Below are 18809 nucleotides of genomic sequence, written 5' to 3'. Positions count from 1 at the left end.
GTCTTGGGAGAAAGATGTTGGCCGAGAGACAGTTCACAGATAGCAGAGAGCTTTATTGAAGGGAAATAGGGAGCAAAGAGCTTATTGTAAGAAAAAAATATATATATATAGGGGCTGATCCTGCAGGGAAAACAACAGGGTCGCAGTAGCAGTGTTTATGTAAAGGGACAGTACACTCCAAAACCCGAGGCACAGCGGGCTGCTGAAAGAGAAAGAGGCCAGGAGTTGTGCGTCGGGTTTGTATGATGTCCAGTTTTTTCTTGAAGCTCTCGCCTCTGTGTTAAGTCCCTGCCTTTTTTATCTCGTTTTCCTGCTCCTGCCTTAAGTCCTTGCCTTTTCCCTGCCTAGTTCCCATCCTAGGTTTGTGGGACCCTCCCTTACTATAGTTGGTGCGCATGCGTGGGCTGGATGTTGGCTGCAATTCTACCTAAAGGCTGCATTGCTCATTCCCGCCGCCCCCAGGAAGGTTGTATAACAGTCAAATCTATACGTACTGTGCCTGCATTTCTCTTAGGCATTCTCCTTTGCCCTCTTGCCCTCTTTATCAGCATGCAGCTAGCTAAATTCTGGCAGGTGAACTGCAGAGTGAGTGATTACTGAGCATCTTAAGGGATGTTCCTTTCTCCATAGGTATTTCTCCTCCTCCTCCTCGCTGCTCATATGGAGCATGCATGTTTTGGGTGGTTTCTGGGGTGTGAGATTTTCCTGACCTCTCTTTTCTCAGGGGCTTCCCCTCATGTCTAGCTATCTGCCTACTCTAACAAATTGAAGAAACAGTTGACCCTTGAAGAACATGAGTTTGAATTGCACAGGTCCACTCCTACTCAGATTTTTTTTTTTTTTTTCAAGCAAATGTGGAGGGATGCAAAACCCACATCTAGGGAGGCCCGACTTTTTAGGTACACGGGTACGCTGGACTTGAGTATGTACGGATTTTGGTATACATGGGCATCTTGGAACTAATGCTCTGTGTACACTGAGGGACAACTGAGTATATATCTTTTAAAAGTATAATAATTAAGAGAAGGTACCCAGATAGCTCAGGCAGTAGAGCATCAGACTTTTAATCCGAGGGTCCAAGGTTCATGTCCCTTTTTGAGTGCTCCCTCTTAGGTGGGCATGGTGGCTCATGCCTGTAATCCCAGTGCATTGGGAAGCCAAGGCAGGAGGATCATGTGAGTCCAGTAGTTCAAGGCTGCAATGAGCTATGATTGAGCTATGAGCATGCCACTGCACTCCAGTCTGGGCAACAGAGCAAGATTCTGTCTCTAAAAAAATGATAATGAACGCATCATATTGGCTTCCACAATCCATGTATTGGCAGTGCAGAGAGTCCATAACTTGGGTCCAAATATTGATTGCAGTTGTTCTGTTTTTATAAATCAAGTGTAGAATAGAGATTTCTCTTGTACAGATTTAGCTTCTCTGGCTTATGATTGACCAGCCTTGTAAATAGGAAAAGATACTTTAAAAATGATTGAAGGTAGGCCAGAAGAGAATGGATATTTCCTAATTTACCTGGATTTATGGGTCATACCAAATTTAGATTACTTTTTCTTGTTTAAAATTAATCCTAGATTAACTCTTCTAAATATGTTATCTCAACCAACTTGTTGGGTTATGAGGTCCTCCAGAAATTTGCGCCAAAGTTCTTTTTAATTTTTTTTTTACCCCCTCTATCTGCCTGAGTATCCAATGACCAAGATGGAGTTTCTCTTCTAAGTATCACTGAAGTTTCCTCTCCAGAAAATTCTTTTAGCAGTCACCAGTCCTGTTATGGAAGCAAAATAGGCATACAAGATAATTATAGCCTCACCCAAAGAAAAAATATAGTAAGGTCTATTCTATTTTGCTAATCTTAGATTGAAAAACCTTGCAAAATTGGATTCAGCCATGAGAAATCTCATTGCATTAAGTCCTGTCTAATCAAAACTATGAAGCCAGGTGCAGTGGCTTGTGCCTGTAGTTCCAGCTACTCTGGAGGCTGAGGCAGGAGGATCCCTTAAGCCCAGGAATTTGAGGCGAGCCTGGGCAACATAGCAAGATTCTGTCTCTAAAAATAATCGTAGTGATGTAATCAAATTATTCTTGCCATATTTTGTTTATCACAGTGACTATTCAGCTAGTTGGCGTGAATAAGAAGAATAAGATTAATTTTCTGAGATTCATAACAAGGGTCATTTATCATTGCATCATTTATATGTCTGGGATGCCCTTTCATTTTTATCCAAATTTAAACATCCAGTTAATTTTCTCTCTACCATGGGGTAAATAATTAAATTACACATGTAGGAGGGAGGGGGTAATGCAAAAATAATTACATGTTATCAGTCCTTGATTGTACGAATTTTATCAAATCCTTTGGATGTTTTTGTTTGCTTTTCTTTTAAAGCCAAAGAAGCTTGCCTTTAGCAATTTTGGGAATTTGAGAAAGAAGAAACAGGAAGATGGTGAAGAATATGTTTGTCCAATGGAATTGGGACAGGTATCAGGAAGTGCATCTAAGAAAGGATTTAAACCTGGTTTGGATATGCGCCTGTATGAGGAAGATGATTTGGACCGATTAGAGCAGGTAAATCCATTATATACCTTTTCTCAAGTGCTTCCATCATTCAGACACTAAATGGGAGCTTTGTATACTGTGTCTGATCGAGGACATCTTCTTCCAATAACTAAAAATACAGATAATAATAAAATAGTAGTGAACACTTAGAGATCGCTTATATGTTCCAGGCACCATCCTAAGCACTTAATGTATACTATGTTTGTGGTAACCTTAAGACATGGAGAGCATTGTTATTCTCATTTTGGAGATAAGGAAACTGAGGCACAGAGAGCTAAGTAACTTGCCCAAGGTCCCCAACCTGTCTCTTTGGCTCCAAAGCTTATGATATTTACCTATATTATGCCATCTCTGTATTAAAACATGTTAGGAATGGACAGGTTATTCTACCTAGCCTTTTCAGATTAAAGTCGTGGGACTGCATATTTCCCTTCTAATCAACAATGCTTTGGTACTGTTAGCAAAGGCATTAGACTAGCTGTGTCAGTAAAGTGTCTCTTCTAATTTTTCACTTCCGATTGCAGTGGTGAAAGGAGATTATCACCAGAAGTGTTCTGTTGCTCCTACCCCATTCAGTGCTATTTGCATTATTTCCTCTTAGACTTTTGTTCCTCTCGCTGCACTTTCCCTGACATTGTGAAAACACATATGTCATGTTATGGTTTGTTCTTTGCAGATGGAAGATTCAGAAGGGACAGTGAGACAGATAGGTGCATTCTCCGAAGGCATCAACAATCTGACAGTGAGTTTGTGAAATGAATTGAAAATGTTATTCTATAAATGTCTTTTAACAACCCCAGAGGACCACATGTCTCTTGGAGAATGTGTAGTTCTGAGCTCTTGGCTCTCAGTGTGACTCCCTGTCTCCTTGTTTTCCAGCACATGTTAAAAGAAGATGACATGTTTAAAGATTTTGCTGCCCGTTCCCCCAGTGCCAGCATTACAGATGAAGACTCAAACGTTTGACCGTAGCACCTGGAGGAACATTAGGAATGCTTAGTCTTTTTTCTACTTTCTTTTCCAAACACTCACAGTATATACAACAGGCAGCGGATTGTCTATTGTTTGTTGTTCCAACTTCTGCTGTTGAGAAGTTTAAACAGGAAGCAGGAGTAATGTGCCGATTCCGAAGTGGCCACAAAAAAATAAGACACTGGTGAATGAGAGTATAATTGTTTTTCTTCTATTTAATGTAAAAATCTGTGATATATTATATTTAAAGTGTTGCATTTAAGATGAGTATTTTACCAGAGTGTTTCCGTTCACATCCGTAGTATGGAGGATTTGGGGAACAGTAACCAGGATGTGAATGATTTTGTCACATCAGTGTTCACTGGAGCCACCTAAGTAGGACATTATATGATTTCAGAATCAATATGTGGAACTTCTTTAAGCATTCAGTGTGCCCACTAAATGCCAGCCACACTTCCACTTGCCTCTTACTGTCTTATTTTTATATATTTTTCTAAATATATGTATATATACAGTACATAGAAAATAGAACATTTATTTTGTGACCTAAGGATGATGGTGAAAAGATCACGTTTTCTAAACAATCTGGTGATCAGAACGTTCATATACCAGCTGGTTTCTGAAGAAGTCAGAATGATCTTTCTCCATACTGACTTTTAACAATGTTGATCATTGAGGCTAAATTAATATATATGAAATATTCCTTTTTGATGACACCACAAAGTTGTTGAACAGTTTAAAAATTTCAACCTTAATCTTGGATCCCTTTACCTCATATGGAAGAACTTGAGGGACATTAGTATACTTTTTTTTTTTTTAAGATGGAGTCTTGCCCTGTCACCTAGGTTAGAGTGCTGTGGCATGATCTCGGCTCACTGCAACCTCTGCCTCCTGGGTTCAAGCCATTCTTTTGCTTCAGCCTCCCAAGTAGGTGGGACTACAGGCATGCGCCACCATGCCTGGCTAATTTTTGTATTTTTAGTAGAGACAGGGTTTCACCATATTGGCCAGGCTGGTCGGAACTCCTGACCTTGTGATCCGCCCGCCTCAGCCTCCCAAAGTACTGGGATTACAGGCGTGAGCCACCATGCCTGGCCTTTTTTTTTTTTTTTTTTTAAGTGACAGAGTCTCACTCTGTCACCCATGCTGGAGTGCAGTGACGTGATCATAGCTCACTGCAGCCTTGAATTCCTAGGCTCCAGTGATCCTCTCACCTCAGCCTCCCCAGTAGCTAGGATTACAGGTGTGTGGCCTCCCACCCCACCCCACCCTTCACACCTGGCTGATTTTTCAAACATTTTTTGTAGAAACAGGATCTCACCATGTTGCCCAGCCTGGCCTCAAACTCCTGTCCTCAAGTGATCCTCCCGCCTCAGCCTTTCAAAGTGGTGGGATTACAGGTGTGAGCCACTGTGCCTGGCTTGAATACACTAACTTGAATACATTCAGAATCACCTCCTCTCCCCAAAATGCGTAGAAATAGTTTTTGAGGAAACCAAAAGCAAAGCAGAAACCTTTACAGTATTGTTTCTTTTCTCTTTGTTAACTATGTCATTGCATCAAAATACTAACAGTCTGCCTAAACATGTTCATTGTACATTTCTCAGGCTATCAATGAATGGAGCTTTTTAAAAAGTTGAATATTTGTCTGAACATTTTATTTCAAAGTTCAAAAAAACAGAGGCTGCAAAATTCATTTTATAATGGCTATTTTGTGATGATAAGACGTAGTTCACGTTTTTCTGTAGCACTGAGCCCAAATATTCTTTGTAAAGAAAATCACTGCAGCAAAAATTGTTACTGTGTTTATTATGTTTGTAGAAGTATTAGAAAAATATTCTATTTTTTATTCAGTGCTACATAATTACCCATGGTAGCCAACCCGACAAAAGACAGGTTTTCACAAATTGAGGTGGAGGTGGGCAGTTCAGTATCTGCCATTGGACTTGATTATAAACTGTATTTGAATATCAGTGGTGTTATCTTTTAAGTTGTCAGCAAGTTACCAAGTATTCATTAAAGAAATTGTGATATCAAATTACTGTTTATTCATAACAATTGATTTGATGCTAATAATAATTTTCTTTAAACTCTACCATTCATTATGTGGTAACTGTATTGGACTTACTTTATTTGGATTTTATTTTAATGTGACTAGATGTCACCACTTGAAAAAATCAATTTGTTCTTAGAACCTGGTTGAAAACACCAGGAGACTGTTACAGATGTCAAATTTTTTTTTTTTTTTGAGACGGAGTCTCTCTCTGTCGCCCAGGCTGGAGTGCAGTGGCGCGATCTTGGCTCACTGCAAGCTCTGACTCCTGGGTTCACGCCATTCTGCCACCTCAGCTTCCCAAGTAGCTGGGACTACAAGTGTCTGCCACCATGCCTGGCTAATTTTGTTTTCGTATTTTTAGTAGAGACGGGGTTTCACCGTGTTAGCCAGGAAGGTCTCAATCTCCTGACATCGTGATCCGCCCACCTCGGTCTCCCGAAGTGCTGGGATTACAGGCGTGAGCCACCGTGCCCGGCCCAAGTATTTTTTATTCAGGACGGCATAACGTAACTGATAATATGTAATAAAGTTAAATTTTTTTATGATGTGTTTTATTTACAAAATATACACTGCTGGTGTTACCATATGAAAGGAAATAAAGTCAATTGATAATTGCTTCATTTTTATTGCCCTTATTTCATTTTCCGTTGTTCATAGTAATAGGCTTTGTTTCTGATATAGAAAATAACACAATCTCTTTATAAACTGCCATAAATTTGTTTGAATGGAGTTTATAACGTGTATCAGCAGATAGGAATTTGAGGCCTTTGAGAAGATTTTGTAGGAAAAGAAGCAACTGAGCTGGGGAATGAAGAATATGGCAGAAGTAAAAGAAACACACAAACAAAAAAGAAAATAGGAAAAGCAAATGGAAATGACTCACCTACAGACTGGAAGAAGTTAGTTGTAGAAAGAGGTGTATGGATATTTAAAAAACTAACATAGGGCTGGGTGCAGTGGCTCATGCCTATAATCCCAGCACTTTGAGAGGCCAACACAGGAGGATTGCTTGAGCCTAGGAGATCGAGACCAGCCTGGGCAACATGGTGAAACCCCACCTCTACAAAAAATACACAAAAATTAGCCAGGTGTGGTGGTATACACTTGTAGCCCCAGCTGGGGTGAGAAGATCACCTGAGCCCAGGGAGGTTGAAGCTGCAGTGAGCCATGATTGCGCCACTGCACTTCAGCCTGGGTAGCAGAGTGAGACCCTGTCTCAAAGAACGACAACAAAAAGAACTAATGTGCCATTTTTACTTTTACTAAAACTTGGAAAGAGGAAACATATGTTGGAAGAGATTACCAAAGGTTAAAAGTAGAGTGAATATAACCTAGCTAGAACAGACGTTTTGTGTGAAATTTAGTATCTTTAATAAGACAGCAGGAACTGAATGAATACAACACACCCAACTGACAAACAGAGAGAACATGTTTATTTAGCTGTATGTATATATGCTTAACTACACCCAAGGGAGCTGTAGAGTTAGAAAAACATGAACCATTAACAGATGTGACCTCCTTGCAGAACTTTTACTTTGAAAAAGAAGTACTCCTGAACCAGATTCACATGTGTGATATTTGGATGCAGAGAAAATGGGGCAGAAAGCATCGCAACAGTTGGTTCTGAAGGACAGCAAAGAGGTGCCCATCGTCTGGGAGGTGGTCAGTGAAGCTATAGTCCATGCAGCTCAGAAACTGAAGGAGTACCTTGGATTTGAATGTCCTCTGAGTCAACTCTGCCCAGCTGCAAATACTCTGAATGAGATCTTCTTAATCCATTTCATCACTTTCTGCCAGGAAAAGGGAGTTGATGAGTTGCTGACCACCACCAAGATGACCAAGCACCAAGCCTTCCTGTTTGGCGCAGACTGGATTTGGACCTTTTGGGGATCCGACAAGCAAATAAAGCTTCAGCTGGCAGTACAGACTCTGCAGATGTCTTCACCTCCTCCTATGGAATCTAAACCTTATGACCTTTCCAATCCAGAACCAAGGGTAGAGGAGTCTTCCTGGAAGAAAAGTAGATTTGATAAGCTGGAAGAATTCTGTAACTTAATAGGAGAGGATTGCCTGGGTCTGTTTATCATCTTTGGTATGCCAGGAAAGCCTAAAGACATCAGGGGAGTTGTCCTGGACAGTGTCAAAAGTCAGATGGTGAGGAGCCATCTGCCAGGAGGGAAGGCTGTGGCCCAGTTTGTCCTGGAGACTGAAGATTGTGTCTTCATCAAAGAGCTGCTCAGAAACTGTCTGAGTAAGAAAGACGGGCTGAGAGAGGTGGGCAAGGTTTATATTGGCATTCTCTGATTTGGATATGTATTATGTGACTGGCCTGTAAGAGGAAAAGAAAAAAGATTCTAATAAGCAAGCTCATCTATTTGCATCATTCCAGCATGGGATTTTTTTTTCATTTGTTTTCCCATTGATCGAAAATGATTACTGGGATCAAAGTATATTAATGCCACAATTACAGAGGGAGAGAGAAAGAAAGAAAACTCTGGCTCTGCCTATGATTTAAAAACAGTTCAGGAAAAGTTATAATTTAGTTTAATATTTCATTCACTTATTCAGTAATAAAAATGGGAAGAGATAATAAAGTCACATTTAAAGTTTGATTTGCAAAAAAAAAGTGTCTTTGTTTGAAATAATAAGTCTAGCACTCAAACGTATAAAATGTGTTTTTGCATCTGTTGGTGGGAGATGGGTAGGGTAAAGTAGTGGGTAAGGCTACAGAGCAGGTTTAATTACATTTGTAACATCAGTTTCAAGCCATGCACAGTGACTTACGCTTGTGGTCTTAGCTACTCAGGAGGCTGAGGCGGGAGGATCGCTTGAGCCCAGGAGTTTAAGGCTATAGGGAGCTGTGATTGCACCACTGCACTCCAGCATGGGCAACGAGTGAATCCTCATCTTTAAAAAAAAAAAAATAGTTTTGGTTCAGGACTCCTGAGCAAAACTCGCATTGTTCTTTTCCTCTTAACACTTACCTTATTCTGCCTTCTCCCTAGCTGCTGTCCACACTGAGAGGACTTTGATGGGATTGATGGGATTTGAGATTCACTTTAGTGTTAGCTCTGCCTATGATTTTAAAACAGTGACCTATAAAACTATTCCTTTTAATAATACTTGTTTAGCCTTTGCAGTAAGGAAAATGTATTCACATATAATAACCATTTTTGCTTAAAAGCCACTGTGGGCCGGGCGCGGTGGCTCAAGCCTGTAATCCCAGCACTTTGGGAGGCCGAGGCGGGTGGATCACGAGGTAAGGAGATCGAGACTATCCTGGCTAACATGGTGAAACCCCGTCTCTACTAAAAATACAAAAAACTAGCCGGGCGTGGTGGCGGGCGCCTGTAGTCTCAGCTACTTGGGAGGCTGAGGCGGGAGAATGGCGTGAACCCGGGAGGCGGAGCTTGCAGTGAGCCGAGATCAGGCCACTGCACTCCAGCCTGGGAGACACAGTGAGACTCTGTCTCAAAAAAAAAAAAAAAAAAAAAAAAAAAAAAAAAAAAAGCCACTGTGGAATTATAACAGTACAAAGAGGAATCACTATTATTTATTGTACTGGTAAGTCAAGTCAGATGCTTTACATATATTAGCGTGATTTTCATGTGTCCTCCGTGACTCTAAGCGGTTTCTATTTGCCAAATCAAAGAGGTTAGATAACGCATAAATCTATTAAGTGGCTTGTAACAAAAAAGTAAAGTCTGCCCAGTTACAAAACCCATATTCTACCGTCATGTAAAGAAAATTCCCTGTAAGCCTATAAATTAAGTAAAAATCAATTTAAAAAAAAAAGAAGAAGAAGAAGAAAAGAAAATTAGTTAGCCAGGCAGGGTAGCTGTGATTCCAACAATTTGGGAGTCTGAGGCAGGGGGATTGCTTGAGCCCAGGAATACAAGACCAGCCTTGGCAACATGGTGAAACCCCATCTCTACAAAAAATACAAAAAGTAATGGTGATGTGTGCCTGTAGTCCCAGCTACTTCGGAGGCTGAGGTAGAGGGATTGCTTGGGTCCAAGAGGTCAAGGCTGCAGTGAGTCGTGATAGCGCCACTGCACTCCAGCCTAGGCAACAGAGCGAGACTCCATCTCAAATACATAAAAAGAAAATTCTCTCATTTTAAACTACTGGAATTGCTGAGATCACAAAGGTGTTCACCTGCAAAGATGCTAGCTGGTTGCTGTTGTCATTTTTCCTCCATTTCCTGGCCTTAATCTGTGGCTACTTTTCCTGTTCTTGAACAACCTGTTTACTGATATGCAGCCATTAGAAACATGAGCTGAAGCCTTTCAACTGCAGCCAACCTCTTAAAACCATTTCTGTTTCTGACAGTCTTCTTATGTTCTTGGCCCCTTCTGTGTTTTGGAATTTAGGGCATGTTCCTGTGAGGCTAAATTAAGACATATGAGCGCAATGTGGCGTCATGCAGGTATTCCAAAGTAAGAAATACATTTGTTGCTGTGATCTGTATAACTGAAGCACGTTGCAGTGCACTCTGATAGTTTGTCCGACATCAGTTTGTAAAATGCTGACTGCAAGCCACCAAACTGATACCATGACCATCAATAGGTCACAATGCAGACTTGTAAAAACTTTGTCATGGTAGGAGTGAGAGCTTTCGAGTTTAGTTGAGGACAAACCTGCTTAAAATCCCAGCTCTTTTGTTTATACTTATCCAACCAAACCTCTGTGCTGGTTATTCTCGGTTCAACCTCCACATCTACTCCCCATCCTGTCTGCCTTCTTCTGGGTTCTGACTGCATCACTCTGGTTTCCATCCCGTGGAGGGCACGAGATCAGAAAGGGGACAGGTCTGGAAGGTATTAGCCCCACTCTCCCTACCTCACTATGACACTTTGTTCCAGACAGCTCCTGCCCAGCTGGCCCTTCTCTGAGACTCCAGCTCCTTCCCCTTCCCCTCTCAGGCCATTGTCCCTTCCAGGTTGCTTCCTTGCACCCTGCCCCCACCCTGTAGATGTCCTTTTCCCTCAAGTGGACTTGAGGGTGCCATTCGATGTCTTCTGGAGCCCTAATTCCTCCTGATTTTCTCATCTAAAACCTGGAGATGACAATACCTACCTCGTAGAACTGCTATTCGTTACAAAATTAAGAATAATCGGCCAGGCCTGGTGGCTCACGCCTGTAATCCCAGCACTCTGGGAGGCCAAGGCAGGTGGATCACAAGGTCAGGATTTTAAGACCAACCTGACCAACGTGGTGAAACCCCGTCTCTACTGAAAATACAAAAATTATCTGGGCATGGTGGCGCGTGCCTGTAGTCCCAGCTACTCGGGAGGCTAAGGCAGGAGAATCGCTTGAACCTGGGAAGCGAAGGTTGGAGTGAGCTGAGATGGCACCACTGCACTCCAGCCTGGGTGACAAAGAGTCTCCGTCTCAAAAACACTTAAAAAATAGTTTTAAAACAATGCTTAGTACAATAATCCAAATCCACTCTTTGATTCTTTATCCAGCTCAGTAAACAGGATCCACAGCGAATATAAAGGTGCATCGTTAACTTCAATCTAGATGTAGGTTTAAGAGCATGCTCCTGTTTTCTTTCCATTGAGCCTGGTCTTCTTCAAATTAAAATAAGCCTTGCAACATTGGGGAACATCAACCCCCAATCCCTTCTCTTCAAATTTATCTCCCAAAGAAGTCCTGGCGGAAAGCGAGGAAGGGAGCATTCCTAATCCCCATGATGCCTGCAGCTTCAGGAAAGAAGAAAATGATGTATATTCTCTTCGGCCTCAAGAAATGGCTTTGTTTTCCCTCCTATCAATGTATATTCACCCCCATAGCCCTCTCCTTGAGGAACCTGGAATAGGAAGAACATATCTGCGACCTTGTAGTTGTCCTTCATTAGAAATTGGCATGAAAAAGTGTTAAATAAAATGGAGTATTGATATACACAATTACTTGTCAATTAAAAATGATTTTTTTTTAAAGAAGGTGAGTACTGGCAGAGACGTCTGTTTCCTCTTTTTGGTAGTGAGGTCTCCAATAGCATAGAATCAAGCTCAGTTTTTGCAATTTGGGTTAATATACTGCAAAAAAAAAAAAAAAAAAGGCTTAAAAGTATAAATGGAAGATAGATTCATTCAAACATAATTGCTGAGTGCCTATTATATGTAGGGCTTGTTCTGTGCCCTGCCAATCCAGCAGTACAAAGAACGAAGTTCCTAGTCTCAGGGAGTTTCTATCTTAATGGTGGAAGACAGACAAACACGTGCAGATGTTTAAATGCATATTTTCAAAACATCTCACGCCTGTAGTAATCCCAGCACTCTGGAAGGCTGAGGCTGGCAGATCACTTGAGTTCAGGAATTTGGAACCAGCCTGAGCAACATGATGAAACCCTGTCTCTACTAAAAATACAAAAATCAGCCCGGCGTGGGGGTGTGTGCCTGTACTTGAGAGGCTGAGCTGGGAAGATCGCTTGAGCCCAGAAGGAGGAGGTTACAGTGAGCCCAGGTCCAGACACTGCACTCCAGCCTGGGCAACAGAGTGAGGCCCTGTCTCAAATAATAATAATAATCAATTTGAAGTAACATCAGGAGTAATGTAAAGAAAAAGCATGATCAGGGAATAAAGAGTGTTAGGAGGTGCTATTTTATATTGGGTGGTGAAGGAAGGCCTCAGTGAGGAGGGGGCAATTAGCTAGAGATCTGAAGGAAGACACTGAGCATCAGAGGAGACATTTGGGAAAGAGTGTTCTAGGCACAAAGAACTGCAAATACAAAGGACCTGGAATGGGAGTGGATGTGAATGTGGATAGCAAAGGAAGCTGACGTGGACAGAGCAGAGTGAGCTGGAGGCGAGAGGTGGGAGATGAGTTTGCAGAAGTAGCCAGCAAACTGATCAAGCTCTTCAAACTTGTAAGCTGAAGTAAGGACTCAACTATTCTGAGTGATAGGGGAGAGAAATGTCTTGACTGACCTGTACCTTAAAAGCCTCACCTGAAGCCGGGCATGGTCACTCACACCTGTAATTCCAGCACTTTGGGAGCCCAAGGTGGGTGAATCACTTGAGGCCAGGAATTCGAGACCAGCCTGGCCAACATGGTGAAACCCCGTCTCTACTAAAAACACAAAAACTAGTCTGGCGTGGTGGCACATGCTTGTAATTTCAGCTACTCTGGAGACCGAGGCAGGAGAATCAATTGAATCCAGGAGGCAGAGGCTACAGTGAGCCGACATCATGCCGCTGCACTCCAGCCTGGGTGACAGAGCAAGACTCTGTCTCAAATAAACAAACAAATAAACCCTCACTTGATTACTGGGGGGGGAGACTTGATGGTAGAAGAAAAAGAGGAGAAGCAGAACCCAGGTAAGCGGCTAGGAAGCCACAGTCATCCAGATAAGAGAAAAAGGTGGCCTGGACCACACTCATACAGGAGGAGGTGTGAAGAGGTCAGATTTAGAATATAGTTGAAGGTAAAGTGTACAGCATTTGCTGATGATTGGATGTGGGGTTTGAAACATGTAACCATTAGTTGCTGTATTTCCAAATGTCTTGAATAATAAGAATATATGCAAGGACAGAAATAAATTTGTCTTTGACTTTCCTTTATCCCAAGAAATCAAAAGATGGAGAAAAGCATTTTAGAGAAACAGTGCCAGGGTACATGATTGACAGACAGGCACTGCATGACTGGGTGGCCTCACTGAGGAAAAAGTAGCTAAACATGGGCAAAGGAGATCCCAGAGGCAAAAATGTCATTATATGCATTCTTTATGCACACTTGTCAGAAGGAGCACAAGACTCAGCACCCAGATGCTTCTGTCCTCTTCTCAGAGTGGTCTAAAAAGTGCCAGAGAGGTAGAGGACCATGTCTGCTAAAGAGGAAAATTTGAAGACGTGGCAAACTCGGGAAAAGACCCATTATGAAAGAGAAATGAAAACCTATATCCCTCCAGAAAGGGAGGCAAAAAAAAAAAAAAAAAAAAGCCCAAGAGGCCTCCTTTGGCTTTTTTCTTGTGTTCTGAGTATTGCCCCCGAATCAAAGGAATATATCCCGACCTATCCATTGGTGATGTTGCAAAGAAACTGGGAGAGAGGGGAAATGACACCGTTACAGATGACAAGCAGCCTTATGAAAAGCGGGCTGTGAAGCTGAAGGAAAAATATGAAAAGGATATTGCAGCAGACCGAGCTAAAGGAAAGCTTCATGCAGCAACAAAGGGAATTGCCAAGGCTGAAAAAAAAAAAAAAAAAAAAAAAAAAAAGAAGAGGATGAGGAAGAAGAGGAAGAAGAAAATGATGATAAACAAGTTGGTTGTAGCAGTTTTTTTCTTGTCCATAAAGCATTTAACAAACCCTGTATACAACTCACTCCTTTTAAGGAAAAAAAAATTGAAATGTAAGGCTGTGTAAGATTTGTTTGTAAACATTACAGTGGGTTTTTTTTGTACAATTAATAGACTACTGAATGTCTCTTTAGATAGCCCTGTCCTGGTGATATTTTTAATAGACACCAACCTTGCCTGGTACAGAACGGGGGTTGTAATTGGCATGGAAATTTAAAGCAGGTTCTTGTTGGGGCACAGCACAGATTAGTTATATATGAGGATAGTTTTTTCATCTTCATTTGTCTCTGCTGTGGCTTATACGATATAATTGTTGTTCTGCTAACTGAATACCACTCTGTAATTGGAAAAAAAATTGCAGCTGTTTTGTTGATATTCTGAATACTTCTAAGCAAATACAATTTTTTTAATTGAAAAAAACATTTTAGCCCTTTGCCTTCAGTAAACTGGGCATGAATAGGCCCAGGTGGCATCTTTTAAAGTGTTAAGCAGTAACTGTTCCCATGTTCAATGCTTCTGGGAGGTTACAGTACTCAATTAATGTTTCCTTGGTGTATAGCGACCCCTGTCTGCAGGAATGCTGTGTGGAGTACACTCTCAAGAAGGAGGTGATGTAAAGAATGTGCAACTTGGAATCAGATGTGGATTTGAGTTTCAATGCTCATAAGAGCAGAGTCAAGTGGCTTAACTCTTTGTTTCCTTATTTGTAAAGTGGGAATGACTTCAACTACAATCATGCATTGCTTAATGGGGATATGTTCTGAGAAATGCATTGTTAGGCAATTTCATTGTTTTGTGAACATAATAAAGTGTACTTACACAGACCTAGACCGTACACACCAAGGCTATGTGGCATAACTCCTAGGCTACAAGCCTGTATAGCATGTTACTTTACCGATAATGTAGGCAACTGGAACACAATGGTAAATATTTGTGTATCTAAACATATCTAAACACAAAAAAAGGTACAGTAAAAATAAGATATAAAAGGTAAAAAATGGTACACTTATACTGGGCACTTACAACGAATGGGGTTTGCAGGACTGAAAGTTGCTCTGGGTGAGTCAGTGAGTGGTGACTGAACGCGAAGGACTAGGACATTATTGTATGCTGCTGTAGACTTCACAAACACTGTTCACTTAGGCTGCGCTAAATTTATAAAACAAAAAAGTAATTGTGCTATGATGTCACAATAGCCACAATGTCACTAGGGAATAGGAATGTTTCAGCTCCATTATAGTCTTACGGGACCACCATCATATATGCACAGTGGTTGACTGAAACGTCTTTATGTGGCAAGTGACTGTAACTCAAAGGAGACAAATCTTGTGAAAATATTTTACATACCGAAGTGTAAGCTTACCAAATTTCAGAGAAACTAGTATAAATTGTAAGTATTCATGTTATAAACAGCTGAAAACCATAAATCAGACTCACCATCTTTTTTTTCCAAGTGAAAATTAAAATGTGGAGCTTTTGTAGATTTTAAAAATACTGCGTACTCATTTAATTTTTTTCAAGCTGTATGCTTGGTGTAAAAATTCAAGTACAGAAATGGAGAAAGTGAAGTCTTCAGGAGTGTCTCCTCCATCCTCATATCCGCTGCCTCAGATTTGCTGTTGACCCTTCCAGAATTTGTATTGCAAAAAATAATAATAAAATACACAAATGAGATTATATAATCCATAAGTGCCTTATAACCTGCATTTTAAAAAACTTAACAATCTATTGTGGACAATTTTCTATGCTAGTAGATTTATATCCACTTCATCCTTGTTAAGGCTGACACCAGTGGTTTTCCATCTTGCCTCAATATTAGATTCACTTGAAGAACTTAGAGTAAACAAAAAACAAAACAAAACCCTATTGCTCCAAACACATCTAGACCAATTAATCAGCATCTCAGAGGGAGTCTAGATAATTAAAAAAAAAAAAAATCTCCTGAGGTTATTCTAATGTTTAACCAGTATTGGGGCCCATGAATCTTAAGTTGTGTTGCAGGATTTTTCTCAGCTCCTTTACTGGACTCCCAGCAGGGGAGCTCTGTCTACTAGGCCCAGCGCTCAGCCCCTTGAGGGAGGGAGCACGTGAGTGAGTCCAGAGTCCAGCCTGCCACTCCGCCATCACAGGAGCAAACTTTGTGCAGAGGCCACAGCCAGACCAGTGGTGTCGCCTTGAGGGGAATGCAGTGGCACCCAGGCAAGGGTGCCTAAGACCCCAAAGTCCCAGAAGGGGTGTTAGTGTGCTAATTAGCTTTTTTAGTTCTGCCACCCACAGTCCAATGGATGGCGGCGTGTTAGCAGCTCAGTCGGTTCCTGGCCTCCTCGCATGGAGTGGCTGTCCTCTGCTGACCAGGGCAAAAGGTCAGTGTGACAGCCTTTCTGGGTACCCACACTCGGATCTCAAGCTCTTGTCCAGCATCCAAGAAAAATTAGGTCACCCTTGACAATTGAAGGATAGTGAGGGCGGAGAATTTTATTGAGTGATGAAAAAGCTCTCAGCCCAGAGGGGATGGGAAGGACTGTTCATCTTCCCCTGAGGTCAGAAGGTCTCTTCCCTGAAGTCAGGCCATCTCCCACCTCTACCAACTGAGTCTGGGGTCTTTACAGGCACAGGATGGGGATGGGTTGGACTGTAGGTAATACCGGAAAAGGCAACATTTGATTGGTGAGATACATTATTCAGAAAGAACCAATCGGGAGAGAGTGAGCAAACAGGAATAGAAGTTCTCACTCTGGTCCATGGGCTTCAGGCTGTTCTTGGCCTGAAGGTGGGGTTTCACGGGAGACCCACCACTGTCTGCTTAGGATTACTCTGCCTCCTGCCTCTATTAGTAGTACTCTGCTTTATATCAACACACCATAATAGATTTAACAAATACTGTTTTGATGGACATTTAGGTTGCAAGGTCCATACCTATACCTTATATTTGCATATTGTCTACCATACTTGTGAACCGACATACTTTGTTCACCTACTATAAAACAAGTTAGTTTTGAAGGCCAGGTGTGGTGGTTCATGCCTATAATCCTAGCACTTTGGGAGGCCAAGGTGGGTGGATCACTTGAAGTTAGGAGTTCAAGACCAGCCTCGCCAACATGGTGAAACCCTGTCTCTACTAAAAACACAAAGTTAGCTGGGCATGGTGGCATATGCCTGTAATCTCAGCTACTTGTGAGGCTGAGGCACTTGAACCCAGGAGATGGAGGTTGCAGTGAGCCGAGATTGTGCCACTGCACTCCAGCCCAGGTGACAGAGCAAGACTCCTTCTCAAAAAAGAAAAAAATAAAATAAAAAAAGAAGTTAGTTTTTATTAAAAGTAGCCTTTTAATGCAAAGGATAAATGCTTGAGGTGATGGATACACCATTTACCCTAATGTGATTATTATACATTTTATGTCTTTATCACTATAAATCATATACCCCATAAATAGATATACCTACTATGTATCCACAAAAATAAAAATTAAAAAGTAGCTTTTATTGAATTAATCCAGGTTTAAATATAATAAAAACCCATTGTAAAAAAGCTTAATATTTAAAATTGTTCTACACAGGATCAGCTACATAATTTGTAGGTTCCAGTGCAAACTGAAGATGCAGGACTCCTTGTTCAAAAATTATTAAGATTTTTAAGACAGCAACAGCAAAGCATTAGGCCAAGCACAGGCCCTTCTAAGTGCATGTTGTATGTCTATGAAGCCGGCCTGGCTTCTATGATGTGTTAGATTACTTGGTCATAAAGTTTGAAGAAAATGTTTTTTTTTTTTTTTTTTGAGACAGGGTCTCACTCTGTCACCCAGGCTGGAGTGCAGTGGCACTATCTCGGCTTTCTGCAACCTCTGCCTCCTGAGCTCAAGTGATCCTCCCACCTCAGCCTCCCCAGTAGCTGGGACTACAGGCACACATCACCATAGCTGGATAATTTTTGTATTTTTTATAGAGACGGGGTCTTGCTATGTTGCCCAGGCTGGTCTAAACTCCTGAGCTCAAGTGATTCCCCTGCCTCAGCCTCCCAAAATGCTGAGATTACAGGAGTGAGCCACTGCACCCAGCAAAGAAAAGATTTTTCTTTTTTTTTTTTTTTTTTTTTTTGAGACTGAGTCTGGCTCTGTCGCCCAGGCTGGAGTGCAGTGGCCGGATCTCAGCTCACTGCAAGCTCCGCCTCCCGGGTTTACGCCATTCTCCTGCCTCAGCCTCCGGAGTAGCTGGGACCACAGGCGCCCGCCACCTCGCCCGGCTAGTTTTTTGTATTTTTTAGTAGAGACGGGGTTTCACCGTGTTAGCCAGGATGGTCTCGATCTCCTGACCTTGTGATCCGCCCGTCTCAGCCTCCCAAAGTGCTGGGATTACAGGCTTGAGCCACCGTGCCCGGCTGCAAAGAAAAGATTTTTATCATGAGTGAATGATTACACCTCTAAGATCATTCCCAAGTGAAAAATTATGTAATCTTAGTAACCCCTATGTGCAAGATAGTACATGCTTTACTCTTTACACTGCGCAAGGCAGATATTTTTGCTTGTTGATAGCATTAATAGCATTACAAATGAATTTTTAACTTTTACTATAGAATGAAACTTACTGTACTTGATGCCAAGGAAAACAATAAGTATTTTTCTGGTTCCTCTAGCTCTGGTCATCTATCCACTTTAGTCTTAGGGAGAGAGTACAACAAAAGAACACATAGCAAGGTACAATGGGGACCTAAGTCTTTAATATCTTGCTCAAAAATTAAGAAATATTGTTAGAGCAGGTAGCTAGTCATGAATGAGCAGGGCAGGAGAGGGCTCCCCTTACACACACAAACACACACACCCCAGGAATTTCAGGCGACCATCAGGTGATTATTAACTGTCTTTCTGAAACAATAATTGGTCACAGCCAGCACCAGGGAAAAGCAGTCTCCCAAAAG

General features: G+C 41.6%; 2 protein-coding genes and 1 pseudogene across 22 annotated transcripts in view; all 3 read left to right on the top strand.

Annotated features, from left to right (window-relative positions):
• Positions 1 to 6212, top strand: part of LOC105492173 (PPFIA binding protein 1) — a 176821-nt gene extending 170609 nt beyond the window's left edge. For all 21 annotated transcript variants that reach the window (XM_071071979.1, XM_071071981.1, XM_071071989.1 and 18 more), the window contains 3 exons: positions 2393 to 2572; positions 3240 to 3305; positions 3443 to 6212. In XM_071071979.1, the coding sequence (XP_070928080.1) occupies positions 2393 to 2572; positions 3240 to 3305; positions 3443 to 3529 (333 nt within the window). In that variant the 3' untranslated portion in view covers positions 3530 to 6212. The remainder of the gene's footprint in view (positions 1 to 2392; positions 2573 to 3239; positions 3306 to 3442) is intronic.
• Positions 6213 to 6300: 88 nt separating this feature from the next.
• LOC105492172 (RAB15 effector protein) lies at positions 6301 to 10994 on the top strand. The gene has a single exon (XM_011759167.3). It carries the CDS (start codon positions 7185 to 7187, stop codon positions 7893 to 7895), a length of 711 nt encoding a protein of 236 aa, XP_011757469.1. The 5' UTR covers positions 6301 to 7184; the 3' UTR covers positions 7896 to 10994.
• A 129-nt stretch (positions 10995 to 11123) lies between these two features.
• On the top strand, positions 11124 to 16980 carry LOC139356830 (high mobility group protein B1 pseudogene; annotated as a pseudogene).
• The last annotated feature ends 1829 nt before the right edge of the window (positions 16981 to 18809 follow it).

This window comes from Macaca nemestrina, chromosome 10, assembly GCF_043159975.1.
Source record: "Macaca nemestrina isolate mMacNem1 chromosome 10, mMacNem.hap1, whole genome shotgun sequence".
In the NCBI taxonomy this organism is placed as follows: Eukaryota; Metazoa; Chordata; class Mammalia; order Primates; family Cercopithecidae; genus Macaca; species Macaca nemestrina.
The sequence above is the reverse complement of the archived record's forward strand: the minus strand, read 5'-3'. Positions and strand labels throughout refer to the sequence as shown.